The sequence below is a fragment of the Lathamus discolor genome, chromosome 2 (assembly GCF_037157495.1).
Source record: "Lathamus discolor isolate bLatDis1 chromosome 2, bLatDis1.hap1, whole genome shotgun sequence".
Lineage (NCBI taxonomy): Eukaryota > Metazoa > Chordata > Aves > Psittaciformes > Psittacidae > Lathamus > Lathamus discolor.
In genome coordinates this window covers 93,805,068-93,823,908 of record NC_088885.1, presented here as the reverse complement: position 1 = coordinate 93,823,908, position 18,841 = coordinate 93,805,068, and the positions used below count along the sequence as shown (strand labels likewise).

Here is an 18,841-nt window from a genome sequence, read left to right as displayed (position 1 = left end):
TGGTCGGGCACGGAGAGGGAGCCTGGTTCCGATCCCAGCCGCAGTCCCGGCTCCCAGCGGGGTTGTTCTGGCCGTGCCCCCGCTGCTTGTTTCCTGTCGCTAACTGGCTCGGCTGCGCTTACCTCACCGGGACACCAGCAAACGGCAACCTCGGCCCATCCCCGCTCCCCACGGTCCCGCCTCATCCAGGCTGGAGGGGCGTGGCCCACGACGGAAGTGACGCACTATCGGCGCGCCCCGGAAAGCGCCGCAGGACGGTTTCCTTGTGGCGGGTGGGATGGCGGCGCCCGGAGCTGCGGTTACGGTCACCGTCACGTACAGTAAGAGCCGCCTGGGGCATGGCGGAGGGCGGGCGGGCGTCTCCAGCCGCCGTGAAGCCACAGCGCGGCCCGTGGCATCTCCCACCGGCGACACAGACCCCGGCCGGGGACCGTGCGGGCCGGGCCCCGACTGCGGTGCCGCCCGGACCTCGCAGCGGCCGTTAGCGGTAGTTGTAGCGCTGGGGTCAGCGGGGAGCACCCGGAGTGGCGGCGGAGCGAGGTGGGGAGCATGTGCCTGCCGCTGGTGCTGGAGCTGCGGCTGGCGGACGGGTGGCGGCTGCGGCCTCGGGCCTGAGTGGGCACGGCTCGTCCTCTGCTTAGCCTGGTCTCGATGGGGGCTGCTGCCGTAAGGTTTCAGTGCTCTGCTGGCCACGACTTCCCCTGAAGCTGGATCACTTAAAGCTGATCCAGCAACAAGGGGAAAAAAACGCAGCTCGTTTTCCGTATCAACAAGATGATGATGCTCTCCTCCTGACAGGGTTAGAGCTGCTGTAAGGGTGGCAGTGGGAACAGGTGACAAGGCTGTCCTTGCCGGAGAACACAGAGCACAAGTCACTTTTTGAGTATTAATCTTAATTTAAGTGAAATACATCACTGAAGGCAGTGCTGTACATTAAAAGCAGGTGCTGTCTGATGGGCACTCTTCTTGTTTGTTGAGTAAGCTTGAACATCTGTGGTTAGTGAGATGGAAGATTGCAGCAGAAAGTGGTGGTGTCTTCAGGGTGACAGCTGGGTGCTGACCTGGTGAGCGGGTTATTCACAGGCAAGCTGGCATGACTGAGGTTTTTTTCCTCGGGAAGAGAAATAGGAGGATGGAAAGAAGGTGGAATGTGGTTAAGTCTGCAAGTAAATATAAAAAGTTACTGCAAAGAGGTAAGAATAGCCTGGGCTCCACAGTTCTTAAAATAAGATTAGAAATACCATGGCTAAATTTCTGTGAAGTGGATCTAGGTGCAGGACTGGGAGGAATAAGTGTAGTCGGGTGTTAAATCAGCAAGGTATTCAGCTGGTTTTGGTTAACAAAACTTGGTAATGGTTTATTCTTTATTGAATAATAAATTCTGCTCTTGTGCCTTTTGCACTGTGTTGGTGACATTCTTTCCACCTTTAGAGCTTATTGTTTATTTCTGCTTGCTCATTTGTCCTTCCAAACTGTCACATTGTTTTGTGAAAATGTTTCCTTTATCACCTGGCAATTTTATCTGAAAGTCTTTGGTGAGGAACTTCATGGAATAATCGGTTTGAATCTTCATGATTCATGTGCTCTTTGGTGCCTTGAGAGAGCTCCATTTGATCTGAGGGGTTTTGATTGGCAAAGATGACAATAACTTAATGATATTAACACATTTAGAACTCCAAGATCTTGCTGTTTGCCACCAGACTTCCCTTCCTTCCATTCTCAGTATTTCAGGTTGTTTTCTTATCTGGTAATTACTTTGTCCATTAATAAATAGCAAATCGGAGGCATTATTCATCTTGGACTTCAGCTGTCTCATTTATATCTGTTGCTGTCAGATACTGGTTTACTGCTTAGCACAAACATTTTTATTGTAGTTTTCTATGCTTGAGTGAAAGTAGGGAATGAAGGAAATGGGAAATAGAATGGTAGTAGGCTTACATGTATCATTTGACAATCTGCAATAATTGAACTGTTTGGTTTTTTTAAGTGTATTTTGTGTTAGTGGTTACTTTAAATTACTGCTGTCATTTACTGAAGCAAACTGATAAGCTATGATACCAGTTCTAAACCACAAAGTATTTTTCATGGTGACTTCATTCTGCTGTGAATTTACAGTAACACTTCAGTTACAGTCTGCCTGAAGTGGTAAGCATAATTTGTAATTAAAGCTGTTTATATTTTTAGACTGACTTCAGCTGTTCTCTTCCTCATTTGCTGTTTGCTTGCTTGTTTTTTCACTAAGCTGCTGATGGGCACAGCCCTGGCACAAAGCAGTTATTATATCAAAACAACCTTATGAAATACGTTGAAGCTAGGGCCTAAATTTTATTTTTCTTCCAAAACAAATTAGGAAGGAAGTCTGTTAATGGAAAGTGCTTGAGTGAGAAGGGGGACATTTGTACAATGTGATTTTGAGCTTAAAACCATTTTGAAATTAACTGTTGTTGGAGCTTGCAAGTGTTTGAGGCCACAGTGTCACTTGTCATGTGTTTCTTGGAGGCTGGAACTTTTTAAAATCGATGCTTCTAGCACTTTTCTTTGTAAAAGATACATGCGCTTCAAATTAGTGGCACGAGAATAGTTTTCTTTCTGGTTTTTGTTAGGGATTTCTCTCTTCCTGCAAAGTAAAAATGCCTTTCTTTATTTCCCTTGCAGCTAATGGTGGCTGATTCCTGTGGGTGCTTTCAGATTGACAGGCCTGAAGTGTGTGGGAGCAGAGGGTTACAGAAAGGGTCTATTAAGCAGAGATTAATAGACATACTCCTTTTTTCTAACAACTTCCTGGTGTTTGTATGCAAATACTCTTAGGGAGTCTGAATAGGATGTTCTATAAGCGGAAGGTGATGTATAGGCTAAGACAGTGGTTAAGGCTGTGTATCAGCAGTATTATGGGGAGAAATAACTTTTGGACTCTGAGAATTCTCTCAGGGGGCTGGTAGAGGGGAGGCAGGGTAGACATTGATCACTTGCTTCCCATGTATGAGGAAAAGGGAGCAAAGGAAGTGATAAATGGCCTCAGATTCCCCAAGACTCGTGCCATTAAAAGTTCCTACAAGTAGGAAACGGAATGTATCAGGAAGGTGTGGCCTTTCATGCTTTAGCTTGTGGGATATATGAACATCATCTGCACTCTAAAGAGGCAGGCAGTAATATTTAGCAGGAGCATTATGCCAGCAGAAAATGCCTGGTTGAACTCCTCAGGTTATTAGAATGTAAAACAAATTTTTCAGCTGAGGTAGAATCCTTTGATTGAAAATTGGTTGTTCTTGAGAGTCACTCTGCATTAATGGAAATTAATATTAGAAGTGGATTCTAAGTGATGATAAGATACTGTTACTCTGTTTTTTGTTAGGCAATGAAAAACACAATATTAAGGTTGCTTCCCAACAAGAAGATGGTGAACCTACGCTACAAGACATGGCTCTTCTTATTGAACAAGTCACTGGAGTTCCAGTTCCTTTTCAGAAACTGATATACAAAGGTAACTTATAGATCTGTTAATGTTTCTTATAGATGGTATTTTTCATCTTAGTCACTTTCAGGTGTTCATATTCTGAATGCCTTTAGAAAGACATTCTATATCACAGACTGTATTTTAACTATGTTTTTTTCTCTCTGGTTTTCCATTTAGGGAAGTCTCTGAAAGAATTGGAACAGCCATTGTCAGCACTTGGAGTTAAAAACGGTTGCAAAGTCATGTTGATTGGGAAAAGGGTAAATATTGCATTTGGACCTTCTTTCCCTTAAATTATTGTAATTTCCATCAGTGATTCAGTTGCTGAACACAGAAGCAGGTTGCAGTGTAAACCTAACCACAAAGTTGAGTTCAGTCTCACATTGTACTGCAAATAACTCTCATACATTTCTGAAATTATATTATTGACTGACTTCTGCTTTATGTTATTGATGAAATTCTGCCTGATCTGTTGCTTGTCAGTGCTCATGAACCTTCTGTCCACTGATGACCTTATCTGCACATGTTTTTCTGTTGTGGGTTTTTAGTTTGGTTTTTTTGTTGTTGTTTTCCTGTTTGTTTTTAGTAATTAAAAAAAAAAGCTGTAGCTATTGAGTCTGCTGAGTTATTTCTAGTGAAATGACTTGTGGCTGGTTTTGCAAAATAGAGGACAAAGTAATAACAGAAATGTCGCCTCTACCTTAAAAATGCTAAGCTAACAAAAAAAAGTTTACCCATTTCCTTTTTCCCTTCAAATTTGTCTCATTTAATATGTTCATACACATTGCTTCATTGACACTATTTGTAATTAGGCTTTGGAAGAACAGAGTAACAGTATTTTATCATTGGGGTAAACCCAGGACAGGCAGGTATTAAAATATGAAAAGAATAACTACAGCATAGTGTGTATTTCAAATCAGTAGACACCTTTATGTCTGTATCACAACTGTTGCTGCTTTTTAGCTGCATAGTGTCTCTGTTTGTTCTGTAGTCGTGAATGTTGTATTTTTGAATACACAGAACAGTCCAGAAGAAGAGGCTGAATTAAAGAAGCTGAGAGATTTGGAGAAGTCGGTGGAGCAAATAGCTAATAAGTTAGATGAAGTTAATAAAGAGCTCACAGGTATCCAGAAGGTATGCCAGTTTTGTATCCTTTTATATCTTTGCACAACAGTTTTGTAGGTATATGTATGAAAAAAATACTGTTTAGAGGATTGAGTAGTCAGTAGTAGGTTGCCCCTCCTAACTGTTCAAGGGTTCTGTGAAATTCTTACTAAATTTGCTATTTATGAGTTAGCAAAATAGAAACATGGCACTGCTAGGAAAAAGGTAAATTTTGTTGCATATTGGTTAAATTATAATCTTTAGACCTGGAAAAAACGTAGAGTTCTCTCAGAGCCCAAAGGAGAATGTCTGTTGTTTAATCTTTTAAGTAAACATAGCAGATCTTATATTCAGCATTTAAGGATTGATAGAATATAGAATGAGATTGGAGTCCCTATCATTCCTGAAACTACAGAAATAGTAGAAGAAGTTTTCTGCTGTAATGCATTGATGTATTTTCAAAGCTGAGTGTTCTGTAGGGTATGGAATAATTTTGTCTTTCCTTCCCTCTTTTTTTCTTCTTAGGGATTTTTAGCAAAGGATCTCCAAGCAGAAGCACTAAAACAGCTGGACAAGAGGATAAAGGGAACTGCAGAGCAGTTCATGAAGATCCTGGAACAGATTGATGCCATTGTAAGTAAACAACCACACAAGAGGGTCAAATCCCAGCAAGAACTTACTGTTAAGAATGTCTTTTTTGTAATTTATTTAATATTTTTAAAGTGCTAAAAATTTATTTTGGCTTTGAAAATTAGTTAATTGGCTTGCTCATTTTTTCTTTAATATCCAGCTCTTGCCCCTGTATGTCTCCAAAAGACTACTTGGCAGCATCTGTTTCTAAATGGTGGCATTAATGCCTGTGCATGCATCCCCATTCTACAGAAGAGCTTCATTTGGGGCAGCAACCTTTTAAGACTACATGAAATGGGTATCCTTTACTCAAGCTTTACCCTTTTAGTTTGTCTTGGCAAACTTTCATGTTAAACTTGATGATAACAGTAAAGGTCTGGGAAAAAACAACCAGATACACTTTGTGTTCTGTATTGCATAGGAACAAGGAGGCCCTTAAGAATTTTCTGATCAGTTGTATGTGGACTGACAGGACTCATTTGAGATGCCTGCATATTAAGGACTGGATTCTGCCTTTGGAATGTATTGGGGTATATCCCAGTGCTTCACAGTCATTAATGGATCATAACCTTATAGTATATTTCTGGAATGCAGCATGTATCTTCATGTAGTAGCTGAGAGCTAGGTGAAAATCACAGAATCATAGAATAGTTAGGGTTGGAAGGGACCTTAAGATCATCTAGTTCCGACCCCCCTGCCATGGGCAGGGACACCTCACACTAAACCATGTCACCCAAGGCTCTGTCCAACCTGGCCTTGAACACCACCAGGGATGGAGCATTCACAGCCTCCCTGGGCAACCCATTCCAGTGCCTCACCACCCTTACAGTAAAGAATTTTTTCCTTATATCCAATCTAAACTTCCCTGTTATAAGGGGGACTTGTAATAATAAAATAAGGGACTTGTGCAGAGATAAACAGACAATTGTGGCAACTAGGTTATTTCCATATTCTGTTCCTCTGCTGGTCATTTTCTGAAAACTTCATTATATAATTATGCTGCATATCACAACCGTAATATCCTGCTGTGAAGGAAAAATGCTGCTTTTCTGTGGTAGTAACGTCTTGGGGTCTACTCCTTTGTACAGTGACCCTTTATGGGATTGTTTCCATGCAAGTGCCTGTAATTGGTGAACCAAATGTAGTCTAATTAATGGACGCTTTGTAAAAGTTCAGCAGCAGGCTAAATTAAAGAGTAATAATTTGAATTGGTCATCTTACAATGCTATACAATATGAATGTGTTCCTAGGAATGTGGGGAGCTCATTAACGTATTTCTTCCTTTCATACTGTGGACCTTTAATGGCAAATTAGCCTTTGCTGTTTGTTATAGCCAATAGTTCTTGAATACTTTTGTAAAAGTAAGTAAGACTGCTAAGTATTTTACAGCCTTAAAATTTCCCTTTCCTTTTCCGCTTCATATAAAGGAAAGTATTCTACTGACAGTTGTTGAATGCTGTTAGATGTAGAGACTTCATATAACTGATTCCCTGTTTGAAGTGCAGATTTACTATGTTGTGAAAATAGCAATAAGATGACAACTGTTTCAATTGGATGGGATTAAAGCTTATTTCTGATCCCTTCAGTTGCTGATGAGAAAAAATTCAGCACTTTGTCTGCTGGTATACAGTTCTGGAACCCAGCATGCACCCATGAAAAATCCTTTCACTGCTTCCTAATTAATCCAAGCTGAATTTCCCAAGTTTACTTTTGATTCTGGTGCTTTTCACATGGCTTAAACAGAATGCACGATATTATCTTATCTCCTTATCCAAAGTACTCTAAATAGTACTGGACAGGTTTAGTACAAGGTTTTAGAAGGTTTATCACTTAGTGAATTCAAGTTTAGATTAATGGAGTCCCTGCGCCTCAGTTTTGTCTCTTGTGGAACTGTAGTTGCGAGAGCTAAAACTGTTTATAATTAGTATCTTTTAATATTTATGACAGTTGTTTCTTACTTTATTGTATAAGGGCCTATGATATCGAGGAGCCTCATTCTTTTAAAAGCAAGAAATAAGTGAGGGGTTTATTGCTAGTGATTGAAGTTTTGTTACATGTACCAAAATCCATATTTATTTGTTTTAATATGCAAAGGCAGCTGTGGGTTTTGTCCTGAATACTGAACTTCTGTGAAACTTCTGTGAAATTTTGCAGATGAGATACATGTAGTTGGGTGGAATCTTCACATAAAATGTAGCTGTTTGGTGTGCTGGTATTACACCAGATCAGATGAACAGGCCACCAGCTTCCTGAGGTATTACTTAGCTGTACTATAGTTGTGCAGTTTACAGAGCTAGCAACACAGGATGGTAATGAGGTAGGTATATGAACAATAAATGGGTTCCACTGAAGTAAAAGATTGTAAATAGAAATGCAAAGCAGAAAAGCATAAAGGTTCCAGAAAGTATTTTATCTGTGTCTCAGAATTGTTTTATAAAGTATTTAGTATTCTGTTAGTCAAGTAAAAGCAGGTTCTGACAAATCTCTTTTAATTGCTGTTGACCATATGTTGTGCTATTGATTCAGTCAACATCTTAAAATAAGATAAGGGGCCCGGGGGGAAGTGACTGAGCTGTTTTCTGCTAGGACAGACCAATGGATGCGCTGCAGAATTGAAACATACTAGCAAGCTCACACTATAATATTCCAGTTTTTCTTTTGCAGAAATGTTGTGAGAGCTCTTGTGAGAGCTCATGTGTCTTGGTTGTCATAAGTTCCTTGGATCAATCAAGGCATCCAGCTTAGTCCAAAATGAGATTTTATGGTTATAGAGAGCTAAGGGTGAAGAAGCCTGCACATTTTTTTTTGTCTCTTACTGAGGTGTCACTCTCGTACTGTTAGCAGACAAGCTCATTAGTTAGAGGAGCTGAGTCTGGAACTAATACTCCTTTTAACTAGACACCATGTGTTCAACAACTATGAATTTAAAAAGTGATTTTGGAAGTAGAGAAGTAGGTCTATAGTCATACAGTACTTGGGTGGGAGAGAAAAAATACAGTGTTGTCACTCCTAGATCGTGAAAAGGAAAGTCCTGAGGGGATGCTTTTGGATTGCTTTTTATCTATGATTCTCAGATGCAACTTAAACATTTGAACATTAAATATGTTTAAATAGCTATTGCTTCCACAGCAAGAAGGGTGGGGGGATCATACGAGCATCTTACCAAGTTTTTAATGCTGTGACACAGTCAGACATTCCCATAAGCCACAGATCTTTGACCTTTTCTTCAGAAGGAATACAAATGGAGTTGTTTTCAACAGCTGAAGATTTGTGTGTGTGCATCACCAGAAATGCCATTTATTTCAGCAGTTAAACATCTGATCCAGGAGTAAAAAGTCAAAGTACGATACTTAGTACAAATCTGAGTGAGTAGAACACAGAAAACCTTTTGACTTGATCATCTTTCACAGTTATTTAAAAAACTGAAGGCTTTCCAAGGGAAAAAAAAAAAGGAAAGTTTTTCAGACATTAGCAGGAAAATTTGTACGCACAGTCATGACACTAAGTACCTCTCGTGAGCTGGCTCTAATTTACATGAAGTCTGTTACCAGTATTGCAGTCTGAGAGATTACTTTGTTCTCATGATGATTTCTTATTAAATGGCAGATTTATAATCTAGAAAGATAATGCAGGGAACAGACTGTTCTAACAACTGAAAAAGAAGCTTCCTCTTCTGAAATACCAGTCACTGATTTTGTTTACATAAATTCACAACAAAATCATCTGTCAAACCGCATGTATCAGTATTGAGGACATTGATTACATTATGGTTTCATAATTATGTTCTGGTGGCCCACCATCCTTTCTTGAGGATTTTTTTTTTTGGGGGGGGTATAATTCCTCTGTAAAACTACCTTAAATTACTGTACTGTTCTGATGAAGCTTTTGTTACTGTCTCCTTGTCCCAGCTATACTTGTATCTGGTAAATCAATACCAAATTAACATCTTGAGGATTCTGAAAGAAAAAAAGTCAAACCCAAACCATCATTTTGCGTGTAACAAACATTTCCCAGGCTTCTGCCAAATTTTGCCACTTGCAGTAACATGAGAACTTATTACTAAACCTTTGAATTTATCTGGATAAATACTTGATAATACTTTCTCATTATAATTCTTACATCTCGTAGTATGAATCATAAACATAAAGCTTTGGGGAAATTGTTTTTTCTAAAGTACAAAGATCAAGAAAATACTGTCATCTTTCAGTGAAGGTAGAATGCTTAGTTACGACTTCTGCTTTCAGAAACCCATTGACAAACACTGCTGTTTGATAGCTGCTTCTCAGGAAGCAGCTTAGGTGTCTACTTAGATGGAGATTCAGTGTCAACATAATGTGATTATCTAATTTATTTAACAATGAGTTAAAAAAGTGAAGGGCTGGCAGTCTATAAAAACCACACACTAAAGTACTACATGTTTTAGATTCTTAAAAGACACTAGTGAAAAAGCTTCATGTTAGATGTGTGGGTTGTCAGCAGCAAATCTTTTCTTTGCAACTAATTAGCATTGGTGCTATATGCAGTAGAGTGATTAAATGTTTCTAGCTATTGGTATGAGTGTTGGTATAGGAGACTGCATGTTTTAAGAGTGGTGTCCCTTTGGTTCTGATATGATAGTCTTAAATAATAAATTTGACTAGCATTTGTTTTGTTTATTAACTGACTACACTGCTATAAAGTGGGTTCAGGCTTTAGATATTACCTACTGGGGTCTATGGTTTGGGAAATAAGAAATAACCAAAGAATAGAACAAAGATGGAGTGGTAACACTAAGCTTAAAAATCATTATTGGAAGCACTTCCAAAACAAGTGGAACTTGAGCAAAGTAAAAGGTGATGTTCTGTGGCAAAGGGTGGTGGTTTTATTAGGACATCAGATGGGACAGGGGGAAGAAATGACAAGAGTCTGTATTTCATAAGAAGCAGTGCTCAGAAGAGAGGGATGCTTAGTTTGTAGTTAAAAGAACACTCAAGAGAGGATCTAAGAGAAGGAAAAACACACACGAATTTATTACTAAACGGTGATTGGTTTTAAGGATTCCTTGTATAAAGCATGAGTGCTGTGTATACAAAAGATGAGTCTTTGAGGATGTAATGTGCCTGTGCACTGCATCATGTCAGTGTATCTGCAGGGTGAGAGCTCTCAAACAGATGCAGTTAAACAGCTCTGAATTCAGGGGTGTGGAGTGGGAGATAGCCACTGGTAACAGGGGGACTTGGGCTCTGTTTCTGGGTGGATGGGGGAGGATAAACAACCTGTGCCCAGGAGCTTTACAGAAGTTGCTGGGGAGAAGCCAACACTGCAGTCACTTCTGAAAGTTTAAGACCATACAGACCAAGGACTGTGAGACTTGAGCAGTGTTTTGGTACAGAGGAAGTGCAATGCAAAGAGGAGACCTGCTATGAAAGGAAGAATGTGCTATGCAGTAGGAAGCCGTATACTAATCCAAACTACTGCTCTGCAGGCAATGCTAGCACCAAAATGTAGATTTGGTAAGAGTTTTGCATAAGCACTGCCTATGCTTAAGCTACTCCTTCTTTAATTCGATTTTAATTAAATATGGAAATGTTATTGTGACTTAAGGTTTATTGCCAGCTTCACCTGTTAAACCCTGAATAGTTGGACAGCATATTCCCGGAGAGGAGACGTAAGCTAACTAAGGTAAAACAGAGAGACTGCGAGATTTAATTTGATGATAAGATTTGTAAACTTTACTAATTTGATTGCAAAGCACCTTTTAAACAGCTTGATACTTTAGTAGCTTCTAATTCTATATCTCTGCCACGGGGGTTACAAGGTGGGATTTAAAAACAAAACAAAACGCATAACAAACCAAAGAGCTGTAAGGGTGTGCAAGCAAACACAAGGAGTTTGCATGCACAGATGTAATTAAAAACAACAGTTTTGAAAAATATTGTCAAAAATAGGAACAGTCTGAATGTCTTCTCTACACTCAGATTTCAAGGTTTCCTCCAGTTACCAATATCTGTTTTGCAAACAGACGTTGAGTGGTAAGCCCAGCTGGAGAGCTGGAGTTCTCTGTGTGCTACTGAAAGTTAACTTAGGCCTATTCTGACGGTAGAAAGTGGTTTATTAATTTCCTATTTCATACTGGAAGGAATACTTGCGTAGGCCAGAATATCTTTCAGAAAATACAGCCTGGAATAAGTAAAGGGAGATGGGCAGTGTAACTGAGCAAGTGGGTAAGTTCATTTTTAATTTGGTTATTAAAAAATTCCACCTCACGGAAAACTTAGAAGAATTTTCTGTGACAAGTGAGAACATTTCCATTTTCCGGTGAGAATCAGCCGTTATTAATTAAGCCTAACTGATCTTTGGTTTTTCAGACTATTACATATACGGAGTCAAAATAATACACGTTAAAACACTGGTAAAGGTTTTTTGTTCTATCTTCTTAAAGTGAATTGTATTGTTGAAAAACAAGGGGAAAATAGGAATGTTTTCTTATGTGGTTACAAGGTCCTATGTCTAATATAGTTTAGAATAGTTCCTATAACTTCACAGTATTTTTTAAACTTTTTTTCTCTGTGACAACTATGTGTGTTCCAAAAGCTGCCTTTTTTATTTGGGAACTAGAACTGGTTTTTGAAGATAATTCACCCACAGCCTTAACTTCTCAACTGTTTTGTAATGTTTTTGGAACATTCAGTTTCTGAAAGAAAAGTATGGCAGACAACAATTTTAATGTCCTGCTTATTGGGAGGAAACATGCAGGTTTAGCTTGCTACAATCAACAGGGGCTTATTACAGTACACAGTACTAGAAAATACACTTTGTGAAGAGCAACATAAACAACTTAAAAAAGCTTAAACAGCTTAAAAAGTGTTTCGAAAATGGACGTATGCCACCTAGTAAAAAGAAGTTTTCATTTTAGGCAGACTATTGCTGAAAAGTAATAACGGCTTTTGAACCTGTCTGTGCTGTAAATCCAAGGAAGTAAAGTTACATCACATAAATAAACAGTGATTAGTGTAGGATAGGCTCCTGTAGGAGAATTTACATTGTGCATGACAGGTTCCCGGCATTAACATGATAACTCACCGTCAAACCTACATCTTCTCACAAAAGAAGAGAATTTGGGAAGGATAGCTAAGTGATGGAATGCATCTTAGGACAAGCTGAGGAGTGGTTTTGGTAATAAGTTTAACATCAATAGGGGAAACAAAACAAAACCCAAGCCCCATAACTTTTAGTTTTTTTAGACATTTCTGTGCTTGTTTGTAAGATAACACTGCACCAGTTTGCATTTGGAAGGGTACCTCCCTTAATCTGCATACTGACTTCTCTTGTGTCTCTGATGCTGATGATCATTTCTCCACCTGAAAGAAATATGTCCAATTTCTGGTTCTGTTGCAGGAGGTGCAGTCTCACATAAAAGCTCTCTGCAAGGGAAATACCTTTTCTGATCTCGAAAGGAAGTGTTAGAAGTTGATAAAGAGTTTTATCCAGCCTAACAGTGCTGCTGTTTGGGAAAACTGGTGCTGGAACAACAGAAATGGAAGCTGAAACTACAGGAATGGAAGATTCCTTGTCTTGCCCATCTTCCAAAACCAAACTAACAAACCAAAAAACCTGACCTTGGGAAGAGGTTAGTGTAGTAGTAGTTACTCCCACTTCCAACTTCATATCCTTCTAGGAGACAAGAAGCAGCTTTGTGCATTCCTTTCAGCTGAGTGTAGGAGTGAGAAGGATGTTAAATCTGAAGTTTATGTAGAAGTAAAATCATAGAATCACAGAATCGTTTGGGTTGGAAGGGACCTTTAAAGGTCATCTAATCCAACCCCATTGCCGTGGGCAGGGACACCTTTCACTAGACCAGGTTGCTCAAAGCCTCATCCAGCATGACCTTGAATGTTTCCAAGGATGGGACTTCTACCAACTGGGCCAGTGTTTCACCACCTTTGTTGTAAAAAATTCCTTTATACCTAGTCTGAATATACCCTCTTTTAGTTTAAAAGCATTACCCCTTGTACTGTTGCTACAGGCCTTATATGAAGTCTGTCCTCATCTTTGTTGTAAGCCCCCTTTAGGTACTGAAAGGCTGCAATACGGTCTCCACGGAGCCTTCTCTGCTCCAGGCTGAACAACCCTACCTCAGCCTTTCTTCATAGGATTGGTGCTCTATCCCTCTGATAATTTTTGTGGCCTTCCTCTGGCCCTGCTCCAACAGGGCCCTTCTTGTGTTGGGGCCCCACAGCTGAACACTATACTCCAGGGGGGATTTAATGAGAGTGGAGTAGAGGGGGAGAATAACCTTCCTCAACCTGTTGGTCATGCTTCCTTTGATGCAGTCCAGCATATTGTTGGCTTTCCAGATAGCAGGTGCTCATTGCTGGATCATATTGATCTCATCAACCAACACCTGCAAGTCCTTCTCCCCAGGGCTGCTCTCGATCCATTCCACACCCAGCTTGTAGTTGTGCTTGGGATTGCCTCAACCCAGGTGCAGGACCTTGCGCTTGTTGAACTTGGCCTTGTTGAACTTCATGAGGTTCCTACAGGCCCACTCAAGCCTGTCAAGGTCCCGCTGGATGGCAGGACTCCCGTGTTTAAGACCATGTATGTTTAGCTGGACGCTAAAAAGATTATGTATCTAAACCTCCTAGTGGAGCTGGCATTTTAGCTGAAATGAAACAGTAGTATAGGGAAATCTCTATTCTTGATTTGGAGTTGGGGTGGAAAATGAAAGGCATACCAGTGAAAAATTCACAAGATTTATATGCATCTTCAACAATGAAAGCACAATATTTCTAAGAATGTTCTCATAAACTTTATGTAATGTTAATTATCTGTACAGGTGTTTTACCTGTTTAAAAGAAAAAAATCATAAGCCTGTGCACCATTGCCCACCAACACCCCAATTTCACATAGCTGCAAAAGGATAAAGTGTATAACTGTTTGCTGGGATGATATACACGAGTATATTGGGGAATAAGAGTATAGAAATTGATGCAGTTTGAATTAAATTAGAAGCTGTCAGCATGTAACACTTCACATCTGTTGCCTTCCATGAGCAGATGCAGAGAAGATCAGATATACAGCTTTAACAGACCGGCAATCATAGAATGGTTTGAGTTGGAAGGAACTTTAAAGATCACCTAGTTCCAACCCTCTCCCCCCCTGCCATGGGCAGAGACACCTTCCACTAGACCAGGTTGCTCAAAGCCCTGTCCAACCTGGCCTGCAATGCCTGCGTTACTGATGATACGTTCTAGTGATGGCAAGTGATTGAGTTAATGTGTTAGTAAGAAATTAATTCATCTTTTAGTCTCTGAAAAAGCTGAAGTCAAAGCTCAGCAGAACAGTTAACATAGATAACAGTAGACAAAAGTAGTGTGTTCTGTTATTGGTTAAACCACAATAGTGGTCCGTTGCTGTGTTTTACTTCAAGACTCATGGTAAATTTACTAGCTTAGTTCTTTGCAGTGAGCATGCTGCATCCCTGACTTTCTCTTTTTAATTCTTTCCTGTCTAATCATCTTCACTGAGTAGGTATGGTATTTTCAAGATGCTTGTTCAGAGAATTCTTTGATACATTCAGGTTTTGCTGTAAGTTTAAGATGTCAATTTTAGTGTAAATCTGCATCAGCTTCTTTGTTTATTTTACTGCAGAATCTACCAGAGAATTTCAGTGATTGCAAACTGAAAAAGAAGGGGTTGGTGAAAAGGGTTCAGGTGAGTTGTTTTGTTGTTTTGTGTAAACAAAACTGTGAATAAGCTATTATCAGAAGGTGGTTGTTGAGTTTGTTTCTTCAAATTCATGATGGAAAGTGCAGTTTCTGTTCTTAAGAAGCATCTACCATTGCTATGATTGCATCCCAAATAACATTTGTTTGTTTCTTATTCTCAGGTTTTTCTTGCCCAGTGTGATACCATTGAAGGAAATATTGGCCAAGAAATGGACAAGCTACAGTCAAAGAATTTGGCACTGGCAGAATGAGGCATTGCCCTACATAATTAGGAAACATAATTGCTCTATGAGCAAGAAGAAAAGTTTGCTCTTTGTTTTGGAGCACGTATTCAGCTTTTTTTTTGTTTGTTTTTGTTAAAGCCCAGTCTGTTAGACTGGTCCCAGTCAATCATTTCTTGCTGGTTGTCTTGTTTGCCGCTTGGTTAGACCTATTATTTTGAAGAGAAAATAATTCCTGAAGAATGGCAGAAATAATCTTTGTGGTGAATTGTTATATACCTTATGGACAAATGTTTAGTTAACTAAGTTATCAAGTTTGCAGTGATGGGCAGTTCTGTCTGATATATCTTTGAATACAGCTCAAATCAAAGAAAGTCTGTAATCGTACAAGTGCCATAAGTTGCAATTGTAGGACTTCAGCTTGATTGAAAAAGGCAAACTGAGACCACACCTGGGAAAGTTGGACATTATAGTAGACAGTTTAGAGCAATAAAAAAATCCCTTCGCATTTGTATCTACTTAATGTTTGTATGCATTTATAAATATAAGAAAGCTTGATTATAAGGGAGTCGTACCTATTTTAGCCTTAAATTGTCATAATAAATGGAATGTACTGTAACATGTATGGTACTTAATTTTGAGTGGTGCTTTAAGTTGTTACGGAGCTCCTTGATACAGATGTATGTTTTTTACATGGATTTCTGATGTACTGTGTTTTTTATAGATGATTCTTATTTTTATTGTTTATGTTCCATCTTGAGTTATGGTGGGAAATGAAATGAGGTTACTTATGCTGCTCATATACCAAGGGTTCAGTTCAAGCAACATATAAGTAAGGAACTGTTTTGAGAGGATTTTTTATGCTTTTTTCCCCCATTTCACTGAATTCCTGATTCTGTATTTAATGCAAAATTGCTGTGATTATTTCTAGCCAGTTAAGGTAGTCAGTGAAGTTTTGTAACACATTACAAAGTGATAGAATTCATTTTAGCCATGCCATGCGTCTAAGGGTTATGACCGGTCCTTGTAGTCAGATATGTGCCACACTTACCCTTCTCTGTTAGGTGGAAATTAAGCTTTTGCAGGAGGTAATGGGCAGCAGGCGCAGCCAACTTTGCAGTTGTTGATCAGAGCCTGTAGTTATTGGATTTGTAGTGGTAGCTGCTTTTTCAGTGGTACTTCTGGTCAGTAGGTCAGTCTTACACGCAGTGGCTGGTGAAGTAATGACTAGTAAGGAGCCTGTTTCTGTGAGGGGGAAGAAAAACTTTCATCTCTAATGAGTCAGGATATTTAGAAATGGCCCTTAAGTAGTGAGCTTTTATCCTTATGTGACTGTTTTAAGATTAGCTGTCCTTTCAAGATAAAAATAGGGAGTGTGTGTAAAAAGATGTTAACTTCTAATAAGTTATAAACCTTAAATAATACCCAAAGTGTTATTATTAAAGTATTATCTTTGATGTTTGTAATAGGAAGAGGAGCATTTCCTTAGTGAAAAATGCCATTGGACAAATGAAGTGATAGCCATGCACTAGAAAGGGTCACTTTTATTTTAAAAATGCCTTTTGATTATACCAAGATTGGAGTTGCCATAATTTTTACTGTTAAATAGCTTCTTCAGGGTTGTATTTTGTATGTAACTCTTGGCATCTGTGGAGGATTTCATGGTCTAAACTCCTAGGAAGCTTGTCTATCATGTTAGGAAATGGTATGCTTGGTAGGACTGGATATTTTTAACTAGGCTACTAGTCTGGTCATGCTGCATTTTCCCAGCACTTTAGGAAGAAGAAGAGTTGGTTCTAGCCATTTTTGTGAAGCCCTACCTAGCTTGGTGCTGCTTCTGGACCAGATTCAGCTGACTCTTAAACCACCAGCAATGCTATTACATAGTTCAGGGAATTCAAAATTAACCACTTTCCTGTGATGGAAAGGATGGATCCTCACCCTCCCAAACATAAGTCCTCTAATGCATTGAACTTTCACAAGGTGCATATATAATAAGTATCTTCTTGTGCCCATGGAGAGCACTGGGAGCTGTAGTCACGGCTAGGGCAGTATCCATTTCTGCTGCTGCTTTGTATTTTTCTCTCCTGGGCAAGAACACTATAAGGCTATAGGCAGACATCGTCTTCCAAGCACTCCTTCCAGGAGGCTTCTGGTTCTTGAGATGTACTTGTGTGAGTACATCCTCAGCCTGTCTCAAAGCCAGGCAGATTAACTTTAAGATGTTCCATAGCAGATCTTATGATAATGTGGTATTTTGAGGCAGAGAGTGGTGATGAACATTTCCCCCAAGCATATCTGGATTCAGCAAATGGATGTCCTGAAGTTACCTTGAAGTGGTAACTCCTGGTATCATATCAGAGTGTTTGATTTCTAGGACACAGTATGTCTTCCGAATGTAAAAATGAGTTCCTTTTGGAAAACGGGTGGTTGTATTTAGAGTTATCTAAGACCTTCTAGAGTGGATTGACTTTTATACGTAGTTTTGAAAGAGGAGTCTTACACTTTGTTTTTTCATGATAGCCTTAAATTTCAGTAAACTTCTGTGGTTTTTAAAAGTGCAGCAGACTACAGTTGTGGGAGGAGGGGGAAGGAAGAAGAGATTTTAAATATTCTTAAGAGTTTGTAAAAGTAAACATAGATCTTGGTCAACCTTAAGCTATGTTATCACTGATTCTGTAGTCTAGGTGTACTGTGATACCTGTTTTTGTACTGAATCATTTCCTCACCCCAGCAGTCTGCCCTGGTCACGTCAAGAGAGGAGTACCTTCTCTTTTGTTTCACCTGCACTTACCCTGTCATCTTTCTCCAGTTGCTGTGTTGCTCCGGCCATGTTTACACACCTTGGATTTGCCATCTGGGCAAAACATCCTACTGCAAAGTTTGTGCTACAAATGGAATTACGTGCTTCCTTGCCACGCTTTCTCCCCCAGCTCCCGTAGGCTGGTGTGAGATGAACCAAACCCAATGTTCAGGGAGCTACGGAGCCTGAAGCCATGGGACTGTTTGCTCTGGGAACAGCATAAAATACACTGCTTGCAGTGGCATCCTCCCTCTGTGACTGTATCCTCCATGACCATGTATTTCTGAAGGTAATGCCATTGTAAACCTGGAGCAACACTTTTTAGGCTTTTATCAGTCACTCATGGTTTGGAGTGGAGTACTTGACATCATCTAACTTGGGGCTAGGTGGTTTTTTTGTTATTGTGCTATCATAAATGAAACGGTATAAATAAAATCTGGAAAGTTCTCTGTTGTCCTTGGTCATGATGTGGTCACAAAAGGCTGTAGATGAGCTGTGTTTTAAGTGGGAAAAATGCATGCTGCTCTCTGTTCTGGCATCTGCCGTGCTAGGGAGCTGCAGCTACTGGTGCTAGGCCCCAGATGGCTGCAGGGATCAAGCCTGGAATGTTACCACGATTGCCAGCAAGCTGAAACTTGAAGAAAAGCAGTTTTATTTTTGGTTTGGAGTTTTTTGTTTTGGTTGGTTGGTTTTGGTTGGTTGGTTTTGGTTGGTTGGGCATTGGGTTTTTCGCTTTGAATGCTTTTCTCAGTTGTATTGCTATACAACGCACAGTTTCTGTATCTGGCTGCATGGGATGTACTGGGGCTTCTCTTTGTTTCTTTTTTACGTATTTTGGGCGGTTTTGGGGACATGTTTTAAAGAACTTATTCAGAGCCGTGGGCAGCAGCTAGCTTACCGTGCCTGCCTAGTTCTGGTG

At 39.7% G+C, this 18,841-nt stretch overlaps 1 protein-coding gene across 5 annotated transcripts; it reads left to right on the top strand.

Moving 5' to 3' along the window:
• Positions 1–240: 240 nt before the first annotated feature.
• On the top strand, positions 241–18,369 carry BAG1 (BAG cochaperone 1). Of its 5 annotated transcripts, none has more exons than XR_010610095.1 (8): positions 241–320; positions 3,353–3,481; positions 3,632–3,714; positions 4,475–4,588; positions 5,084–5,191; positions 12,566–12,797; positions 14,822–14,884; positions 15,060–15,084. XR_010610095.1 is itself a non-coding variant. In XM_065667771.1 (7 exons), the coding sequence occupies exons 1-7, from the start codon at positions 278–280 to the stop codon at positions 15,147–15,149; spliced, it is 630 nt and encodes a 209-aa protein (XP_065523843.1). In that variant the 5' UTR covers positions 241–277; the 3' UTR covers positions 15,150–18,369. The 5 variants fall into 5 exon arrangements, 3 of the variants coding, with proteins under 3 accessions (XP_065523843.1, XP_065523845.1, XP_065523844.1); XR_010610096.1 differs by lacking the exons at positions 14,822–14,884; positions 15,060–15,084 and adding exons at positions 5,349–5,486; positions 10,784–10,849 and having other exon boundaries at positions 12,566–12,644; XM_065667771.1 differs by lacking the exon at positions 12,566–12,797 and having other exon boundaries at positions 15,060–18,369.
• Positions 18,370–18,841: the final 472 nt, after the last annotated feature.

Coding starts and splice junctions, on each gene's coding strand:
- BAG1 (XM_065667771.1), top strand. CDS start 278: ATGGCGGCGCCCGGAGCTGCGGTTACGGTCACCGTCACGTACA. Junction 5,192..14,821: donor TGGAACAGATTGATGCCATT/GTAAGTAAACAA, acceptor ATTTTACTGCAG/AATCTACCAGAGAATTTCAG. Junction 14,885..15,059: donor GGTTGGTGAAAAGGGTTCAG/GTGAGTTGTTTT, acceptor TCTTATTCTCAG/GTTTTTCTTGCCCAGTGTGA.